Raw genomic sequence first — 15,733 nt, forward strand, 5'->3', positions numbered from 1 at the left:
GGTTGAAGGGTTGCCTTTCATTGCTATCATCCTCGCTGCACAGGACGTGGCCCTCAGCCCTTTGCCTCTTCTCTCCTCTGGGGACTCCTTAAACTCCCTGGCTCCTGTGGGTACATTTCCACACAGCTGCAGAATGAAGAAATGAACGAATGGGAAGGGATTTGGTGGTTTTGGAATGTGACCAGATCCCTGTGGGACAGCCACCCAACCTGTTCGTCCCTTAGATTCATTTTGTCCCCATCTCAGTAAATGGCATCACTGTCACCCAGTTACTGAAGCCAGACGTCTAAGGCATCACTCTGATTCTTCAGTCAATTCATCTGCACATCTTAGTTCTACACCTCAAATATTTCTCATCTCGCTCCATTTCCACTACCACCAGCCTTGCGCATCACACTGTTACCTCCCTTCTAGATGATTGCAAAAGCCTCCAAACTGGTCTTCTTGTTTCCACTCTTGCCCCCCCTCCAATCCATGCTCCAAAATTGCTAGTGATGTTTCACAACTGAAAACGAAAAGCCTTTTATTGGTTCTCTCTGTGTACTTGGGAACAAAAAAAAATCCCAACTCCTTCCCATGGGCCTAACTCCAGTTCATCTGTCTTCTATCCTCTCCACTCCAGCTATGCTGGGCTTGCATCAGTTTCTAACATATGTCGAGCTCTTAGGGCCTTTGATCTTGCTGTCTCCTCTGCCTGGAACATCCTCCCCACAGAGCTTGGCATGGCTGGCACCATCTTATCCTTTAGGTATCAGCTTAGATGTCACCTTCTAAGGGAAGTCTTTCCTGAACCTTCCCCCAGACTCTCTCACAGAAGTCTGTTAATTTCCTTCACAGCACATTGCAGGTTGTAATCACTTATTTATCCCCACTAGAATGTAAGCTACACGAGAGCAGAAACTACCTGTGTCTTAGCCATAGGGTGTTTTTTTCCTTCTTCTTGAGTAAACTATTCTATTAAAGTATAACATTCAGAGAAGTGCACGTAAGTATACAGGTCAATGATTTTCACAAATGAACACACCTGTGTGTAACCAACACCCAGATCAGGAAATAAAACACTCCTGGCCCCTCAGAGTTCCCCCACGTCTCCCCAAGGCCAAATACTATCCTGATTAGATTTGTTTTGCCAATTTTGAACTTTGTGTAAATGGAATCCTGATCCCCAAAGATGTCCATAACCTAATCCCCAGAATCTTTGAATATGTTACTTCGCATGGCAAAAGGAATTTTGCAGATGTGGTTAAATTAAGGATCTTGAGATGGGAGAATTATGCTGGATTATCCAGGTGGGCCCAGTGTAATCACAGGGTCTTTAAAAGTGGAAGAAGGTGGCAGGACAAGTCAGAGTGATCCAGTGTGAGAAGGGTCACCTGCTGTTGATGGCGTTCAAGATGGGAAAAGGGAGTCATGAGCCATGCAACGTGGGCAGCCTCTCTCAAAGTTGGAAGAGGCAAGGAAAGAGACCCTTCCCTGGAGCCTCCAGAAGGGAACAAAGCCTTGCAAACAACTAGATTTCAGTCTTCAAGAGCCATGTCAATCTTCTAACTTATAAAACTGTAAGATAATAAGTGTGTGTTGTTTCAAGCCACTAAATTTGGGGTAATTTGTTACAGAAACAACCGTGGCTCCTTCTCAAGAATTTCAACAACTTGTCACATGTTGATTGGGTCACTTTGGTCATTTGTGAAGTGTTGGTCAAGTCTTTTACCCACTTTTCTACTGGGCTGTTTTTCTTTTTCTTGTGGATTCACAGGTGTTCTTTCTATATTCTGGATACAAGTCCTTTGTTTAATGTATTTGCGACATAGATTCAGAGTCGGTTATACTCAGGGTGCTTCAACAGTACCAGCACATGGTGGGGCCTAATAAAAGTGAGTTACATGTATACCTGAGTCTGAAAACTCCTTTAAGGAAAGAATGCTCGGATAAGTGACACTTATATAGTTTAATGGGTATAGTTGGGTATAGGATATGAATCCCAGGGAGAGGGAAACAGGACCTCAAAGGGAAAGGCCCAGAATGGAGGTAACAGTCAAAGTTCACCACTCCTGGAGTGAGGTTTCAGGCCACAGGCATTTAAACACAATTTCTTAAAGGTAATTTTTGATTAATTTTCATTCATTCAAAGAGTGTCCGTGGAAGGTAGCAGTAGGTCAGCCTGCTCTAGGCACTGAAGAACCCAGCTGTGAACAAGAGCGACAAGATCCTTGCTTTCAGGAGATCTACGGGGAGAGAGAGACAACAATAGGTAAACAAAATAAAATGATTTTAGGCATTGAGATGTAAACTGGAGTCGACTGTGAAGGGAAGGTGGGGTTGGTTCAGCAGCAGCCGAACCTCAACGCTGCGGAGATACCGCCCTCGGCCCCGCCTCCAGTTTTGCATACGTCTCCTGATTGGCCATCGGCGGTTGGCCCCACCCCGCGGAGCGGGCGGCTCGGGAAGCGCGGGGCGGACCCCGCCAAGATGCAGCGGCGGCTCCTGGTGTCGCCGGGCGGGCGGGGGGCAGCGCTGGCCGGAGTCGGGCAGGGGGCGCCCGCCGCGGCACCCGCTCGCTCCTAGCGCCCCAGACCTGCTGGCCGGGCTTGGGCCCTCCTTGCCGCCGTCCCGCCCGCCGTCCCCGCCCCTCCACCCTTTGTGCAGCCGCCGCCCGGTGCCCCGGGCTCTGCAGGACCCCAGCCGGGCCAGACCGCGGCAGCGAGCCAGCCCCCTGTGGGCGCCAGGCCGACGGCCGATGGCGAGGGGGCGCGGCGCGGGCGGGGGCACTGCAGCCCGAGTCCGCGACGCGGGAGGCTCGGCCCGCCTCCGCCGCATTGTCCCGGGCCCCGCGCCCCGGCTCTGAGCCGCGCCGCCGCAGCGCCCAATTGCAGCCCGCCGCCTGCGGGGCCATGCGGAGGGCCGCCAGGATGGAGGACTTCACCGCAGAGGAAGAGGAGCCCTGGTACGACCAGCAGGACCTGGAGCAGGGTGAGCAAAGGGGGCAGGAAAGCGGGGTGCGCCCCGCGACCCCTGTCCGCTTCTCCATTGTTGGGCGGTATCACCCCGGGGAGGGCTGGGCTGCACCCGGCGTGCCGGACTGAGAGAGGAGATGCGTCTGGAGAATGGGGACGTGGAGAGAGGGGGCGCTGCCCGGGAAGACCCGAACCAAACACGTGAAGACCTGCAAAACTGGGGGGAGCGGTCTTCCTCTTTGCCCGAACAACAGGGGCATACTTCAGCCAGTTCGCCCACCCCGTCTTAGAGGCAGGAACTGCCCAGGCGCCCCGGGTATTGTTGGGGGGGTCTGAGAGTACTGGCTGGAAGTCTTTGGAGGTCAGGAGGTGGCTCCTTGGTTGTTTTGCTGAGAGGGGTTTTGGGGGGCCGAGGGGGGAGGAAGTTATCCCCATTCCAAATCCAGCAGCACACTTCCCTGCCAGGATTCCTGAGCTCCTAGAAAGTTTCCCCAACTCCCTTCCCCTCTACCCAGGGAGGTGATGGGGGTGCCGGCACCTTGCCGATGGAGAAGCGGAGGCTACTAGGAGTCCAATCTGCCTTCCAGAGGGAGGAGTCCCCTGGTCCTTCCCCTGCTGGCCTTCTCCCAAATGGCTCAAGGTTTGGAGGGGATCAGATTTGGGAATTCTGAGCAGTGCCCCAGATCAGAGCCTGAGTAAACAGGGAGTCACTTTCCCCTCTCTCCCATCTGAGGGCAGAGAGGGCGACTGGAAAGGGGTTGATGAGGTGGCCGAGGTGACGTCACTCCAAGTAGGGGGTGGGGCTGTTAGGACAGGAAGGAGGAGGAGGCCTAAGAGGGTCGGGGCCAGGGCCTGCTGGAGTGAGATCAAACCCAACCTCTCCTCCCAAGAAAAGTGCCTCATTCTTGGATGGTCAGAATTGGAGGCGCTAGGAAACATGTTCTAGAAGTGACCACAGTCACCCAGCAAGCCTGGTGGGTGTGGACACAGTCTGGTTCAGTGTGTGCGGACACCCTCTGCTCTGGGTCTCCATCCATGGGGCCCAGACGCCTGCCTTTGCCCTCATGTGAGGCATCTAGCCAGGTCCTGGAGCCTTTGTTTTCCGGCCCTGACCCACATCCCCACGTGGCCACATTTGCTGGTAGATGAGGCGCTGCCCTTGTGTTCAGGACCGTGGGTTAATCAGAGCCGCTGCGGGACCAGTGTAGGACGGGGGGTGGGGTGGGGGTGCTGGGCTGGACCGCACCTCTGTGTCCTAGAGGCTACTCTCAGCCTCCCTGCCTGGAGTGAAATGCCCCGTCCTGGCTGCAACAACCCCCTTCCCCATCCTGGGCAGCTACCCCCAAAACCTCACATTACACAAACACATATCAGGCTCCACTTAAATGTCAGACACTATCCTGGGAGCTGGGAGTAGTCCCAGCCCTGGCCTCCTGGGTGCACCTGAGTAGGTGGAGTTGGGCTTGGAACTGAGTGGGAGTGACAGGATGCGGTGAGAGGGCTTCATGGAAGAGGCGGGCCTAGAAGGAAAGATTGGAAGCTGAGTGCCTGGGAAGATGGCCTCTTCGGAGGCAGATGCTGATGTTGCTGTCTCGTTTCATTCCCGCACCCCTAAAGGAGTCTCTGGCACTGCGCCCGGCCCAGATGTGGGAGGAAGGAGCTAGGGAGTAGGGGTGGGAGATGTGCTGCATCCGGAGAGGGAGAGAGATGTCGAGATTCCAGCTGGGCCGGGCAGCCATGCTTTGGGTCTGGGGTCGGGAATGGGCCCCACAGGCCCCTGCTTTTCTGGCCTTACTGGTCTGCAGCAGTCAGCCTTGCCTCGTAGCCTGAGTAGCAGGCAGAGCCCAGGAACGAGGAGGGAAATCAGAAATGAGACAGTCTCAGAAGACACTGGAGCTTTCCACCAGAAGCCAAACGTCTGCTTGCCGTAGGCCAGGTGCTGTGCTGAGCCTGGGACGTGATCTCCACCCTCGCAGTCTCCACAGTCCAGCAGAGGAGGCAGAAATGGGATCAGAGTAGCACCTGTGACGGAGCGACAGGGGTTCTGCAGCAGTGAGCCCCTGCAGACAGTGAGAACAGAAGTGAGGGCCTTCTGCTGTGAGACGCGTAAAGGCTTACACACCCCTCCGAGCTGTAGGGTGAAGAGGGCCCTCCCGCCCCGCCCCGGCAGAGGAAGCAGGCCGGCAGTCTAAGTAGAGGGGGTGCTTGTACCGAGGCACAGAGCCATGCGAAAAGACCACGCATGACTGCAAAGTAGGAATTATCTGGAGTGCCGGGGTGGGAGTCAGAGGAAGTCCCAGGCACAGCTGCTGCGGCACCCCATGGGGACTGGCACGGAAGGCTGGATGGTGGGGTGAACGTGGACCAAAGGCCAGACACGTGGGGGATCGGGTGCCTGTTCCTTCCCCCTTCCCCACACCCGCTCCCCAAATTCTCTCCCGCCCAGCTGCCCCCCTCTGAGTGTCCCAAGACATGGTTTTTCTCAGCTAGCCCCAACTCCCCTGAGGACGGGCCCCAACTTTACTTTCAGATGCTTGGCCATCAAGCTCCTGGTTGACTTTGATGCTGCTCCGTCCCAGTGGAGGCAGGCATCTGGGACAAACAGGGTCCTCCTTTCTCACTGTGTTCCCTCTGCCCACTGTCACGAGCACCAGTAAAAATAGAAAAAACCATTAATTATTAAGCACTGGCACTCTCTCTCTGCCTGCCTCCCTCCCCCACCTTGGACGAGGTGTGGCCGGCCCTGTGGGTACCTCTTTCCAGGCTGAGAGATGACTGCTGAGTCACAGAATTGAGGTCCTGGGCTCCTGACCTTGAGTCTCAGCCTCAGGGGAGAACTCTGACATGGCGAGGGGAGGGAGGTGACCGGACCCCAATTCTGCGCACCCAGGGTTCCTGACGTTGGTGCCCCGGAGGTTGTGAACAGGACCCCTGCAGCCCTGCCAGGTGGTAGCTGGCCTCCTTCTGCCCCCTTTGTCTTTTCTTCCCTATGTCTGTCCTCTGTCCTTTCCCTACCTCTCTTCTCTGGAGTCTAGGGGGTTCCACCCTGACCCCAACCAGGAGGGGCAGTAGGATTTCAGGATTTCTCTTCAAAGACATCCCCTGGCTCCCAGCCATTCTCTCTAGGGCTCTGGGGCATTGCTCCTGGGCGACACCTCTGCTGGCATTCAGAGGGCAAAACTGCTGCAGCCCACTGCAGGAGACCCCAGAAAATGCTGGGGTCCAGGCAGAGGAGATGCCAGTTCAGACTCAGTACCTTCCCTGGCCTGGTCCAGTGTAACCATTAATCTGGCTGTGACAGGCTGTTCATTACTCCAGATTCCACTTCTGGCTTAGCCAGCTCTCCCGTCCTCCCACTCCCAAGACTCCCTCCCCCTCTGGTCCAGAGGGAGCTGCACCCTCCCCGAAGCCAAAGCCGTGCCCAGCCCTCATCTAGCTGGTGTCCTTTCCCCAGCACTTGGCTCTACTCAGCTCCCTGCCCTGCAGCTTCTAGACTTCTCTCATGATCCCTCCTGGCAGCTCGGACCAGCTTAGCTTGCATTTGTGATCCCATTTCCCTGAGACAGTCTCTGGGATTCTCCCCAAGCCGCTTCTATTGTGTTCCCTTCCTGCATCTCGCATCTCGGAATCGCTAAGCGGCCCGGGTCACATTCGCTGCCTTCAATATCCCCGGTTTACAGTATGACTTGCAGTATGACAGCTGCCCCAGCCCAACCCACTGGCAGTAGGAATACACACACAGCTCAGATGCTTACCTGGAAGGAAGAGCATAAAGTGCAGTTGTTCTTGGCCTTTCCTCACTCTGCCTCTGACCTTGGACTCAAGGTTAAGTTTCAGGGCCTTCATGCAGGCCACCCACAGAGCCTGTCCTCCCACGCCAGTGCAGGAGGCAGCATCCCTAGCAGCGGCCTCGTCACAGACGACCTGACAGTTCCCAAGGGTAAAAAAAAAGTTAGCGTGACCGTCTGTTCTTTTTCACGTATACATGAATTACTGGATAGCGTTTGTGGATGAGCCAAATGTCCGCCATCCCATTACAGGGAGCAGGAAGCTGGCGTGCCTCCCTCGTCACGAACTAGGGGTGGTCTTGCTGAATTTCCACCAAGCACACGACATAAGTTGATCTGACCTCCTCTTTGAGACCACAATCTGATCCTAGGCTTCCCTTAGACATATATTTATATATTTAAATATAAATAATAATATATTTACAAACATATTAAAATTTTTTTTCTTTTTAAAATTTTTATTGGCGTATAGTTGATTGACAATGTTGTGTTAGTTTCTGCTCTACAACAAAGTGAATCAGTTATACATGTGCATATATCTACTCTTTTTTAGATTCTTTTCCCATATAGGTCATTACAGAGTATTGCATAGAGTTCCCTGTGCTATACAGTAGGTCCTTATTAGTTATCTATTTTATATATTACCCTTTGCTTCTAAAAGGAGTTAGGCCTATGTATGGGGAAATATCCACCCCAAATGTCTAGGTACCCTCGACCAACTTCAGACCCACTGAGAGAATTTTTAGGGATGCCAGCACCTGCCATTCCCTTCTAACCCCTCCCCTTCCCCACGATACAGCCCCCTAAAGACAGGCCAGATTCCCTCCCGACCTCTCTGATAGGTGTTCATTTACCTTTGGCTGGGATTGGGGAGAGGAGGTTCCGGTCCCACAGGGTACAAGAATCGGGGCTACTGGGGGAAGAGGTTGGTTTTGCTGCCCAGGGAAAGGAGAAGGTTTTGGAGAGGGGGGTGTGTCACTAGGACCAAATGGTACCCAACTGGGGTGAGGAGATGTAAATTCTGCTTCCACTGTGGCTATAACCCAGGTAATGAAACCTCGGGTTTCATTCTTTCCTCTTCAACCTGTCATCCATAGAATAAGGAGGTTGGGCCAGAGCTTTTTTTTTAATATTTATTTTTATTGCACCATTTTTTACTTTCCTGTTTTCTCTCTCTCTGTTTTTTTTTTAATATATATTTATTTATTGGCTGCGTTGGGTCTTCATTGCTGCACGCAAGCTTTCTCCAGTTGCAAGCGGGGGCTACTCTTTGTTGCGGTGCGCGGGCTTCTCATTGCGTTGGCTTCTCTTGCTGCGGAACACAGGCTCTAGGTGCGCAGGCTTCAGTAGTTGTGGCATGTGGGCTCGGTAGTTGTGGCTCGCCGACTCTAGAGCGCAGGCTCAGTAGTTGTGGCACGTGGACTTAGTTGCTCCGGGGCATGTGGGATCTTCCCAGTCAAGGGATCAAACCTGTGTCCCCTGCATTGGCAGGCGGATTAACCACTGTGCCACCCGGGAAGTCCTGGGCCAAAGAGCCCTGAAGCCGTGTCCAGTTCTAACACCCAGCAAGCCCTTCTGCCCCTCCCCCTCTCGGTAAGCTCCAGCCGCCCTTCCAAACCCAACTCCAAGGCTGCTCATTGCCTGAGATTCCCACTGTCCCCTTCGTGAACTCTCCTTTACCTATCATCCCGGGGCACTTTGCCCCTATGTCTGCTGATGCTCTTATCACATTCCACTCACTCATTCTTTCAGAAAAGATTTCTTATTCACCTGCTCTATGCCAGGTATTGTTCTAGGTCCTAGGAATATCAGTGACCGAAACAGGCAGGATCCCTGCCCTGTAAGCTTACGATTTAGTCGAGGGAGACGAACAAGATAAGGGTCCAAATTGTTTGGTAAATAGGTGGTGATATGAGCTCAGGAGAAAAATGAAGCAGGGAGGGAGTGGGGTGTGGGGGAGGGTGCAGTTTTGAGGTCAGTGAGGTCAATGTCTGAGGAAGGCCTCCTGGAGAAGGTGACATTAAAGGCAGAGAGGGGTGAGCCCTGGGAGTGTCTGGGGAGAGGACATTCCAGGCAGAAGTGACAGCCAATGCACAGGCTTAGCTTGTGGCTTACATCCCCTTCCAGGCCTGGAGTCTCCCCAGGGGTGGCCCCTGGGTCCTGGTTCTCTCAGGGTCCCCAGAGGCCCAGCCCAGAATGAGTGCTCAGAACAGGAATGGCAGGGGTCCTCCAACTTCATTCTCAGCTGCTCATATCCCCCCCCCCCCCGCCCCCTCCCCCCCAAGACTTGCACTTAGCTGCGGAGCTGGGGAAGACGCTGCTGGAGAGGAACAAGGAGCTGGAGCAGTCTCTGCAGCAGATGTACTCCACCAACGAGGAGCAAGTGCAGGAGATTGAGGTGAGGGGCCACACGGGCCCTGCACAGGCTCCGCCACCCATCAAGGACCCCTTGGCCCGTGTGTACCTTTGTGCAGCTTAGGAAAAGGTGCCCTCTTAGCAGGCCCAGGCTTGGCCCAACAGCCTTGTGCAGTTCACAACCTGCACAACTGTCCCGGGCAGCCCTATTGCACCACCATCTTGACACCTCCCTCTGCTGCAGACGAATACCCCAAAGCAAACCTGTGCCTAGAAGTGGGAGGAGGGCCCAGGCGGAGACATTTTCCCCAGCCCAGTTCTGAAAGGTTACTCACCCACCCCCACCCCCAGTACCTGACCAAACAGCTGGACACGCTGCGGCACGTAAATGATCAGCACGCCAAAGTGTACGAACAGCTGGACCTGGCGGCCCGAGACCTGGAGCTGACCAACCAGAAGCTGGTGCTGGAGAGTAAGGCTGCCCAGCAGAAGATCCATGGGTGAGGGCCGGGTGGAGGGCTGGGAGCCGGGGGCTGGGGATGGCCAAGGAGAGGCCCAGGGCTGGGTGTACATGTGTGCGTATTGACCAGTGGGTGTGACTCAGTCTCCTTCTTTCAGAAGCCCCGGTCTGGGAACCTGGGATGGTAGTGAGTTTGTCCTTGTCGATTTGGGCTGCCTTAACATTCAGGACACAAACCTTCTTTAAGCACGAGCTACACACCAGGCTTTGTTTTAGGCACTGGGGAATACAGTGATGGGGATGCAAAGACGCTGTCCCGCCCTCTGGGAGGCAAGGCAGACACGTAAATATTTTATTGCAAAATATTTTATTTTATAGGGTGATAAGTGATTAGATGGGTGTACAAGGAACCGAGGAGACACGGAGGAGAAATGGTCAGCTTGGCCTGGGAGGTGGGGGAAAAGAGTGGGTCCTTGGGCGTACGTACAAGGAGTTCCCTGTCTGACCTCAACACCGGGCAGCATGGCTCAAGGTCACCTGTTTGTCCCCCACCCCCAAGTCCCCCTAGGGCTGCAGTGAGGAGGGTTGGCCCCGTCCCCTTAAAGTCCCTCCCATGTGTGTGTCCCCCACCCCATCCCCAGGCTGACAGAGACCATCGAGCGCCTGCAGACCCAGGTGGAGGAGCTGCAGGCCCAGGTGGAGCAGCTGCGGGACCTGGAGCAACTGCGAGTGCGGCGGGAGAAGCGAGAGCGCCGGCGTACCATCCACACCTTCCCCTGCCTCAAGGAGCTGTGCGCCAGCCCCCGGTAGGTGAGGGTAGGTGAGGTGGACCCTGGACCGTGTCTCCGAGTGCCCGGGGCTGCCAACCACGGCAGGGAAGGGCGGGGAGGCGCCCCGCAGCAGGTGGGAAGGAGAGCTGCCGCATTGTCCAGGCTATTGGAGGGGCTGCTCCCGTTGCTACGACAGTCAGCAGCTGGCTCCTGTGAGCACTGGCCGTGTGCCCACCGCTCTGCTAAGTGATTTAATTCTCACGGCAGTACCTTAAGGTGTGATTTATCGTCCCCACTACTCAGAGGAGGAAATTGAAACTCCGAGATCATGTGTCTTATCCAAGGTCACCTGTTTGTTTAGTAAGCCAGAATTCTCACCCAGGAGGGGTTAACAACTCTACCTTTCAGTTCTCATTAAGTCTTTTGAGTAGGATGACTCCCTAATGTAAGAATACTGTACACACGGTGTATTTAGTGGGTGTTTCAATAAAGGTCCTGGCAAGAGACAGATAGCCTCCGCCCAGAGTAACTGAGCAGTGCTTAATAAAGAGGTGTGGGCAAGGTGCGGGGAAACTAGGGGGACACTGCAGCACCCTGGGGTTGCAGTAGCAAGGAGCTGTTACCATCCTGAGGCCTGAAGGGACCAGGAGAAGGGAGGTTACTGGAACCTAGAAGGCAGGGAGAGCGCTGTCTGGCCTGCAGTAACCAGGGAAGGAGCCCAGGGGAAGACATTCCCTGTGACCTCCCTCTGCCCCCATCCCCCTGGCCCTCCTGCCAGTGCCTCCCATTGGCTGAACCCAAGAGAGAGCCAGGAAACCTGGCGGAAGCTAAGGGCAACCTCCCAGGGCAGAGAACGGGGTAGAAAGGCCGAGAGCGACTCTAGGTGGGGCAGCCTATCCAACCCCGTCGGGGAGAGAGATGCGGCTGGGCTCCCGGGGCCTTGGCCGTGCCCACCGCCCTCTGCCCACCTGCTCCTGCCCCCTCCCAGGTGCGAGGATGCCTTCCGCCTGCACAGTTCCTCCCTGGAGCTGGGCCCGCGGCCGCTGGAGCAGGAGAACGAGCGGCTGCAGACCTTGGTGGGAGTGCTGCGCTCCCAGGTGAGCCAGGAGCGGCAGCGCCAGCAGCGGGCTGAGCACGAGTATGCGGTGGTGCTGCAGGAGTACTCAGAGCTGGAGCGGCGGCTGTGCGAGATGGAGGGCTGCCGCCTCCGCGTGCAGGAGCTGGAGGCCGAGCTGCTGGAGCTGCAGCAGATGAAGCAGGCGAAGACCTACCTGCTGGGCCGGGAGGACCACCTGGCCGAGGCCCTGCTGGCGCCCCTCACCCAGGCGCCTGAAGCCGACGACCCCCAGCCGGGCAGCGGGGACGACTCGGGCACCCAGGACGGGGTCTCCTCTCCGGCCGCGTCCCCGGGCCACACCGTGCGCAAGAGCTGCAGCGACACGGCACTCAACGCCATCGTGGCCAAAGACCCGGCCGGCCGGCACGTGGGCAACCTCACGCTGCACGCCAACAGCGTGCGCAAGCGGGGCATGTCCATCCTGCGCGAGGTGGATGAGCAGTACCACGCGCTGCTGGAGAAGTACGAGGAGCTGCTGAGCAAGTGCCGGCAGCACGGGGCGGGGGTGCGGCACGCAGGCGTGCAGACCTCGCGGCCCATCTCCCGGGACAGCTCGTGGAAGGACCTGCGGGGCAGCGAGGAGGGCCAGGGGGAAGCCAAGGTGGGCGAGAAGAGCCTGAGCCAGCACGTGGAGGCCGTGGACAAGCGGCTGGAGCAGAGCCAGCCCGAGTACAAGGCGCTCTTCAAGGAGATCTTCTCCAGGATCCAGAAGACCAAGGCCGACATCAACGCCACCAAAGTCAAGACGCACAGCGGCAAGTGAAGGTTCCCCGGCCAGTGGCCTCCGCCAGGATCAGGCCGTGGGGTCCCTCTCACCTGGGCTGTGCAGCCTCTGGTGAGAGAGGGAGCCCTTTAGCAGCAATACACCCCAGAGGGAGGCTGCTCTCTGACCCAGGGAGCATGCGGGGGACACCCGTTCCCTGCTGACGGGGGAGGCGGTCAACACCTCTTGCCTCCCAGGACCCTCCACCACCCCGCGCCAGCCCAAAGGCACAGCCGAGAGTCTGCAAGCCAAATGTCCCCACTGCCTGCTCTCCCAGCCCCCACTCCCCACTCTCCCAGACCCGACTCCCTGACCCTGGGCCTTGCTCTCAGATTTGTAGCCAGGCTTCTGAAAGCCATTCTGGACCAGTTGGCTTTCTTTTTTCAAAGTTCCATTATTTTTATTTTTTTGAGAGTTTTTTTTGCAAGGCAGGGTCTCCCTGACCCCTCGCCACAACTGAAAACACTTGAAGGGGGACCCCAGAGCCAGCTGTTGCAGGTTCCAGGGGTCTCCTGGACCATCCACTGCTTCTCCAGCTGTGACACACTGTTATTCCCTTAGCACCAGCTGTCCAACCTCGAGGGTCCTGACCAGGTCAGAGACAGCCCCTGCCATGCAGAGCAGAAAGCCTGAGCCAGGCCTGAGTGGCCTGACTCCAGCCCTGGTGAGGGCGGGCTTCTCCCTGGAGATCCTCAGCCCACTGCAGATCTGTAGCCAATCAACTCAGAGCCAGCCTCCCCGGGTTCCAGCCCTGGAAATGCCTTCTGGGTATCAAGCCTTCCAGGGGTCTGGGCAGTGGGAGCCCCCTATCTCTGCATGCCTCCTCTGACTCACCGAGCTTGGCCTCTGCCTGTCCCCATCTCAGGGACCATGATGCGTCTCATTCACTCCCCTGCTCCCCCCAGGCCCACCCCACCGCAGGTCGTGCCTGCCACCCCCAGAATGTCCTGGATGTGTGCCACCAGCCCATGGTCCCAGCGTCCTCCCCTGCCCCCCTTTACTGGGGCCTGCCCAAGAGTCTCACCCCACACTGGGCAGTATTGAAATGGGACCAGATGGGGAACATGTCTCCTCCTTCCCATACAATGCCTGCTTTTGAGGACCCAGCTGGGTCAGGGGTTTAGTCTTTTGTTAAGGCTTCAGAAGGTCCAGCTTCAGCTAAGAGATGCCCAGGTCCCCCGTTTGCCCTGAGAAATTCTTCAGGCCTCCCAGTTCCTTCTTCCTGAGACCCTAGAAATCAGAGGAGCCATACAACGCAGTGGAAGTCAGTAGCCCCGGCCTCTGTGCTGGGAGCCCAGTGGGGAACCTTCATGCCTTACTTGTTTCTAAGGGGTAAAGGGGTTTTCTTAACAAGCCTGCCCAACCCCCCTGGAGGCGCCACCCTGCTTTCCAGGCGGCACTGTGATGAGAGTTGTCAGCTGGTCCTTCCATTCACACATCTTGGAACCTTTGGTCCGTTGGAGCTGGGCAGCTCCCAGCCATCCGTGTGTCTCTGGCACCTAGGGTGGAGGGGGTGGGGTGGGATGGGACGGGTGGGGGAAGGGCTTCTGCCTGTTTGCTCCCCGGTTCTGTAGCTGCTGACCAGCGTCGTCTTCGAAGTATACATGAGAGAAATATATTTACAAATGCTTTATTCTCTTCTTTAATAAAAAACGCACCAGTAATCTAAAGCCAGAAATGGAGCCATGGTCCTGTCTCTGTGCACCTCATACACCCGCCTCCCATCACACAGCTATCTATGGGGGGAGGGGCACAGCCTGAGCTTCACCACCCCCGTGATTGGCAGCCAAACAGCTCTAAGTAGCAGGCTCTTGGAAGTTTCCATATTTGTTGAGTACCAGCTAGGCTGGTCACGTGGCCTTGCAGGGTACCCCGTGGGGTGGACCCTCCTTGCTGTACTGATTTTGAAATCCCTCCTCCCAACCCACACCTGCTTTGTGGTTCACCAGCTTTGTTGCTCTGTGGCAGGTGGGATCTTCCAGGACCAGGGCTCGAACCCGTGTCCCCTGCATCGGCAGGCGGATTCCTAACCACTGTGCCAACAGGGAAGCCTTCCTTTGCCTTTTAAATCACCCTGGCCTTCAGCAACCTCATGAGGCAGCGGTAAAATCTCTGTTTTACTGATGGGGATCCTGAGGCTTAGAGGTTAAGTTAGTAATTCAAAATCACATAGAGGGGCTTCCCTGGTGGCGCAGTGGTTGAGAGTCCGCCTGCCGATGCAGGGGACGCGGGCTCGTGCCCCGGTCTGGGAAGATCCCACATGCCGCGGAGCGGCTGGGCCCGTGAGCCATGACCGCTGAGCCTGCGCGTCCGGAGCCTGTGCACCGCAATGGGAGAGGCCACAGCAGTGAGAGGCCCGCATACCGAAAAAAAAAAAATCACATAGAAATAGTCGAACCCAGACCTGATCAATCCCATTGTGTGATACTGCATGTTCCGTACCTCCACGTAATATTGAGTTTTAAGAGCTAGTCTGACCTAGGGCACTCCAGAAAAGAAGAAAGGAAAATCCTGTGGACCCCCTCTACATGGGGGTGGTACCCCAACTCACAGCTATAGAGAAGGCCTGGTGACTGCAAGCTCCTCAGCTACCAGAAATGGCTTGATGATCCTTTATCTTTTCTTCCCCTCTTCTCGCCCCTATGTGTGTCCCCTTCCTGAAGCACCCATTCAACCTATGGAGAACCAGAGAAGGGAAGAAGGTTGGCCTCAGCCTTCAGTGCCCCCTTTTTAAGGGAACAGGTGGCACCTCTCAGGACTGTTTCTCCCAGAAGGGCCTCTGTGCTGGATGGTTCTTGGCAGCAGCAGGTGAAAGGAGCTTGCCAGCTGCTCCTCTATCCACCACAGGGTAGCTTGTTCCATTCTCTCCTCTACCCCCTCCTCTCCCAGAATCCAGGCCACCAGATGGCCTGAGCAAGCTGTTTATTTGGGGCCATGGAAACCTACAGCTTCCTTTTCCTATCACTCTGGGTCAGGCACAGAGCTGGAGCCCAGCCTCAGAGCAGTGATGCCATGGGATGGTGGTTTTATTCGTAATCCCTGAGCCGTCAACCTGGGCAAGTCCCTGGCTTTGCTCCCCTGAGCAGCTTTTTCCAGTCACCATGGAGACGCCTCTGTTCCCTCTGAGGTCATGGGATTAAGTCAGACAGGGAGGGTCCCAGGAGACTCCCTTTAAAGCCTAGAGCCCCCAAAGCGCATGTCAATTGCCATTCCCTTCCTAGTCTGGGTTTGCAAAGCCAGTGCTTGGGAAGTATTGTTTTCCCTCCTAAAGAATTTGCCTTTATCCATGAGGCTAAGATGGTAAAGCCCTGACTTGATGACATCTCCTATTTCAAACAGCCGCATTCCCAAGGACATGTTTTTCTAGGTAATTGTGCTTTTCCTAAAAATAGAACCCGCCATTAAGAAATAACCACTAGTATTACTAATAATCACTAACATTTATTGAGCTGTTTTCGTTTACCACACTGCCTCTCGACAAAGCAACTTAGCTAACATTTACCTGTTTCCAAACACTGCTTGCTCT

The 15,733-nt window shown here is 55.8% G+C and overlaps 1 protein-coding gene across 2 annotated transcripts; it reads left to right on the forward strand.

The window, feature by feature from the left end:
* Window positions 1-2,464: 2,464 nt before the first annotated feature.
* Window positions 2,465-13,889, forward strand: CDR2L (cerebellar degeneration related protein 2 like). Of its 2 annotated transcripts, XM_049701658.1 has the most exons (6): window positions 2,465-2,970; window positions 3,470-3,594; window positions 9,028-9,140; window positions 9,449-9,597; window positions 10,199-10,363; window positions 11,316-13,889. In XM_049701658.1, the coding sequence occupies exons 2-6, from the start codon at window positions 3,585-3,587 to the stop codon at window positions 12,205-12,207; spliced, it is 1,329 nt and encodes a 442-aa protein (XP_049557615.1). In that variant the 5' UTR covers window positions 2,465-2,970; window positions 3,470-3,584; the 3' UTR covers window positions 12,208-13,889. The 2 variants fall into 2 exon arrangements, with proteins under 2 accessions (XP_049557615.1, XP_004275503.1); XM_004275455.3 differs by lacking the exon at window positions 3,470-3,594.
* The last annotated feature ends 1,844 nt before the right edge of the window (window positions 13,890-15,733 follow it).

The sequence above is a fragment of the Orcinus orca genome, chromosome 19, assembly GCF_937001465.1.
Source record: "Orcinus orca chromosome 19, mOrcOrc1.1, whole genome shotgun sequence".
In the NCBI taxonomy this organism is placed as follows: Eukaryota; Metazoa; Chordata; class Mammalia; order Artiodactyla; family Delphinidae; genus Orcinus; species Orcinus orca.

What these genes read in the sequence shown, in the direction of transcription:
- CDR2L (XM_004275455.3), top strand. Translation starts at nt 2,892, where the DNA reads ATGCGGAGGGCCGCCAGGATGGAGGACTTCACCGCAGAGGAAGAGGAG. An exon ending in CCAGCAGGACCTGGAGCAGG is followed by an intron (nt 2,971 to 9,027) that starts GTGAGCAAAGGG and finishes CTCCCCCCCAAG; the next exon opens with ACTTGCACTTAGCTGCGGAG. An exon ending in GCCCAGCAGAAGATCCATGG is followed by an intron (nt 9,598 to 10,198) that starts GTGAGGGCCGGG and finishes CCCCATCCCCAG; the next exon opens with GCTGACAGAGACCATCGAGC.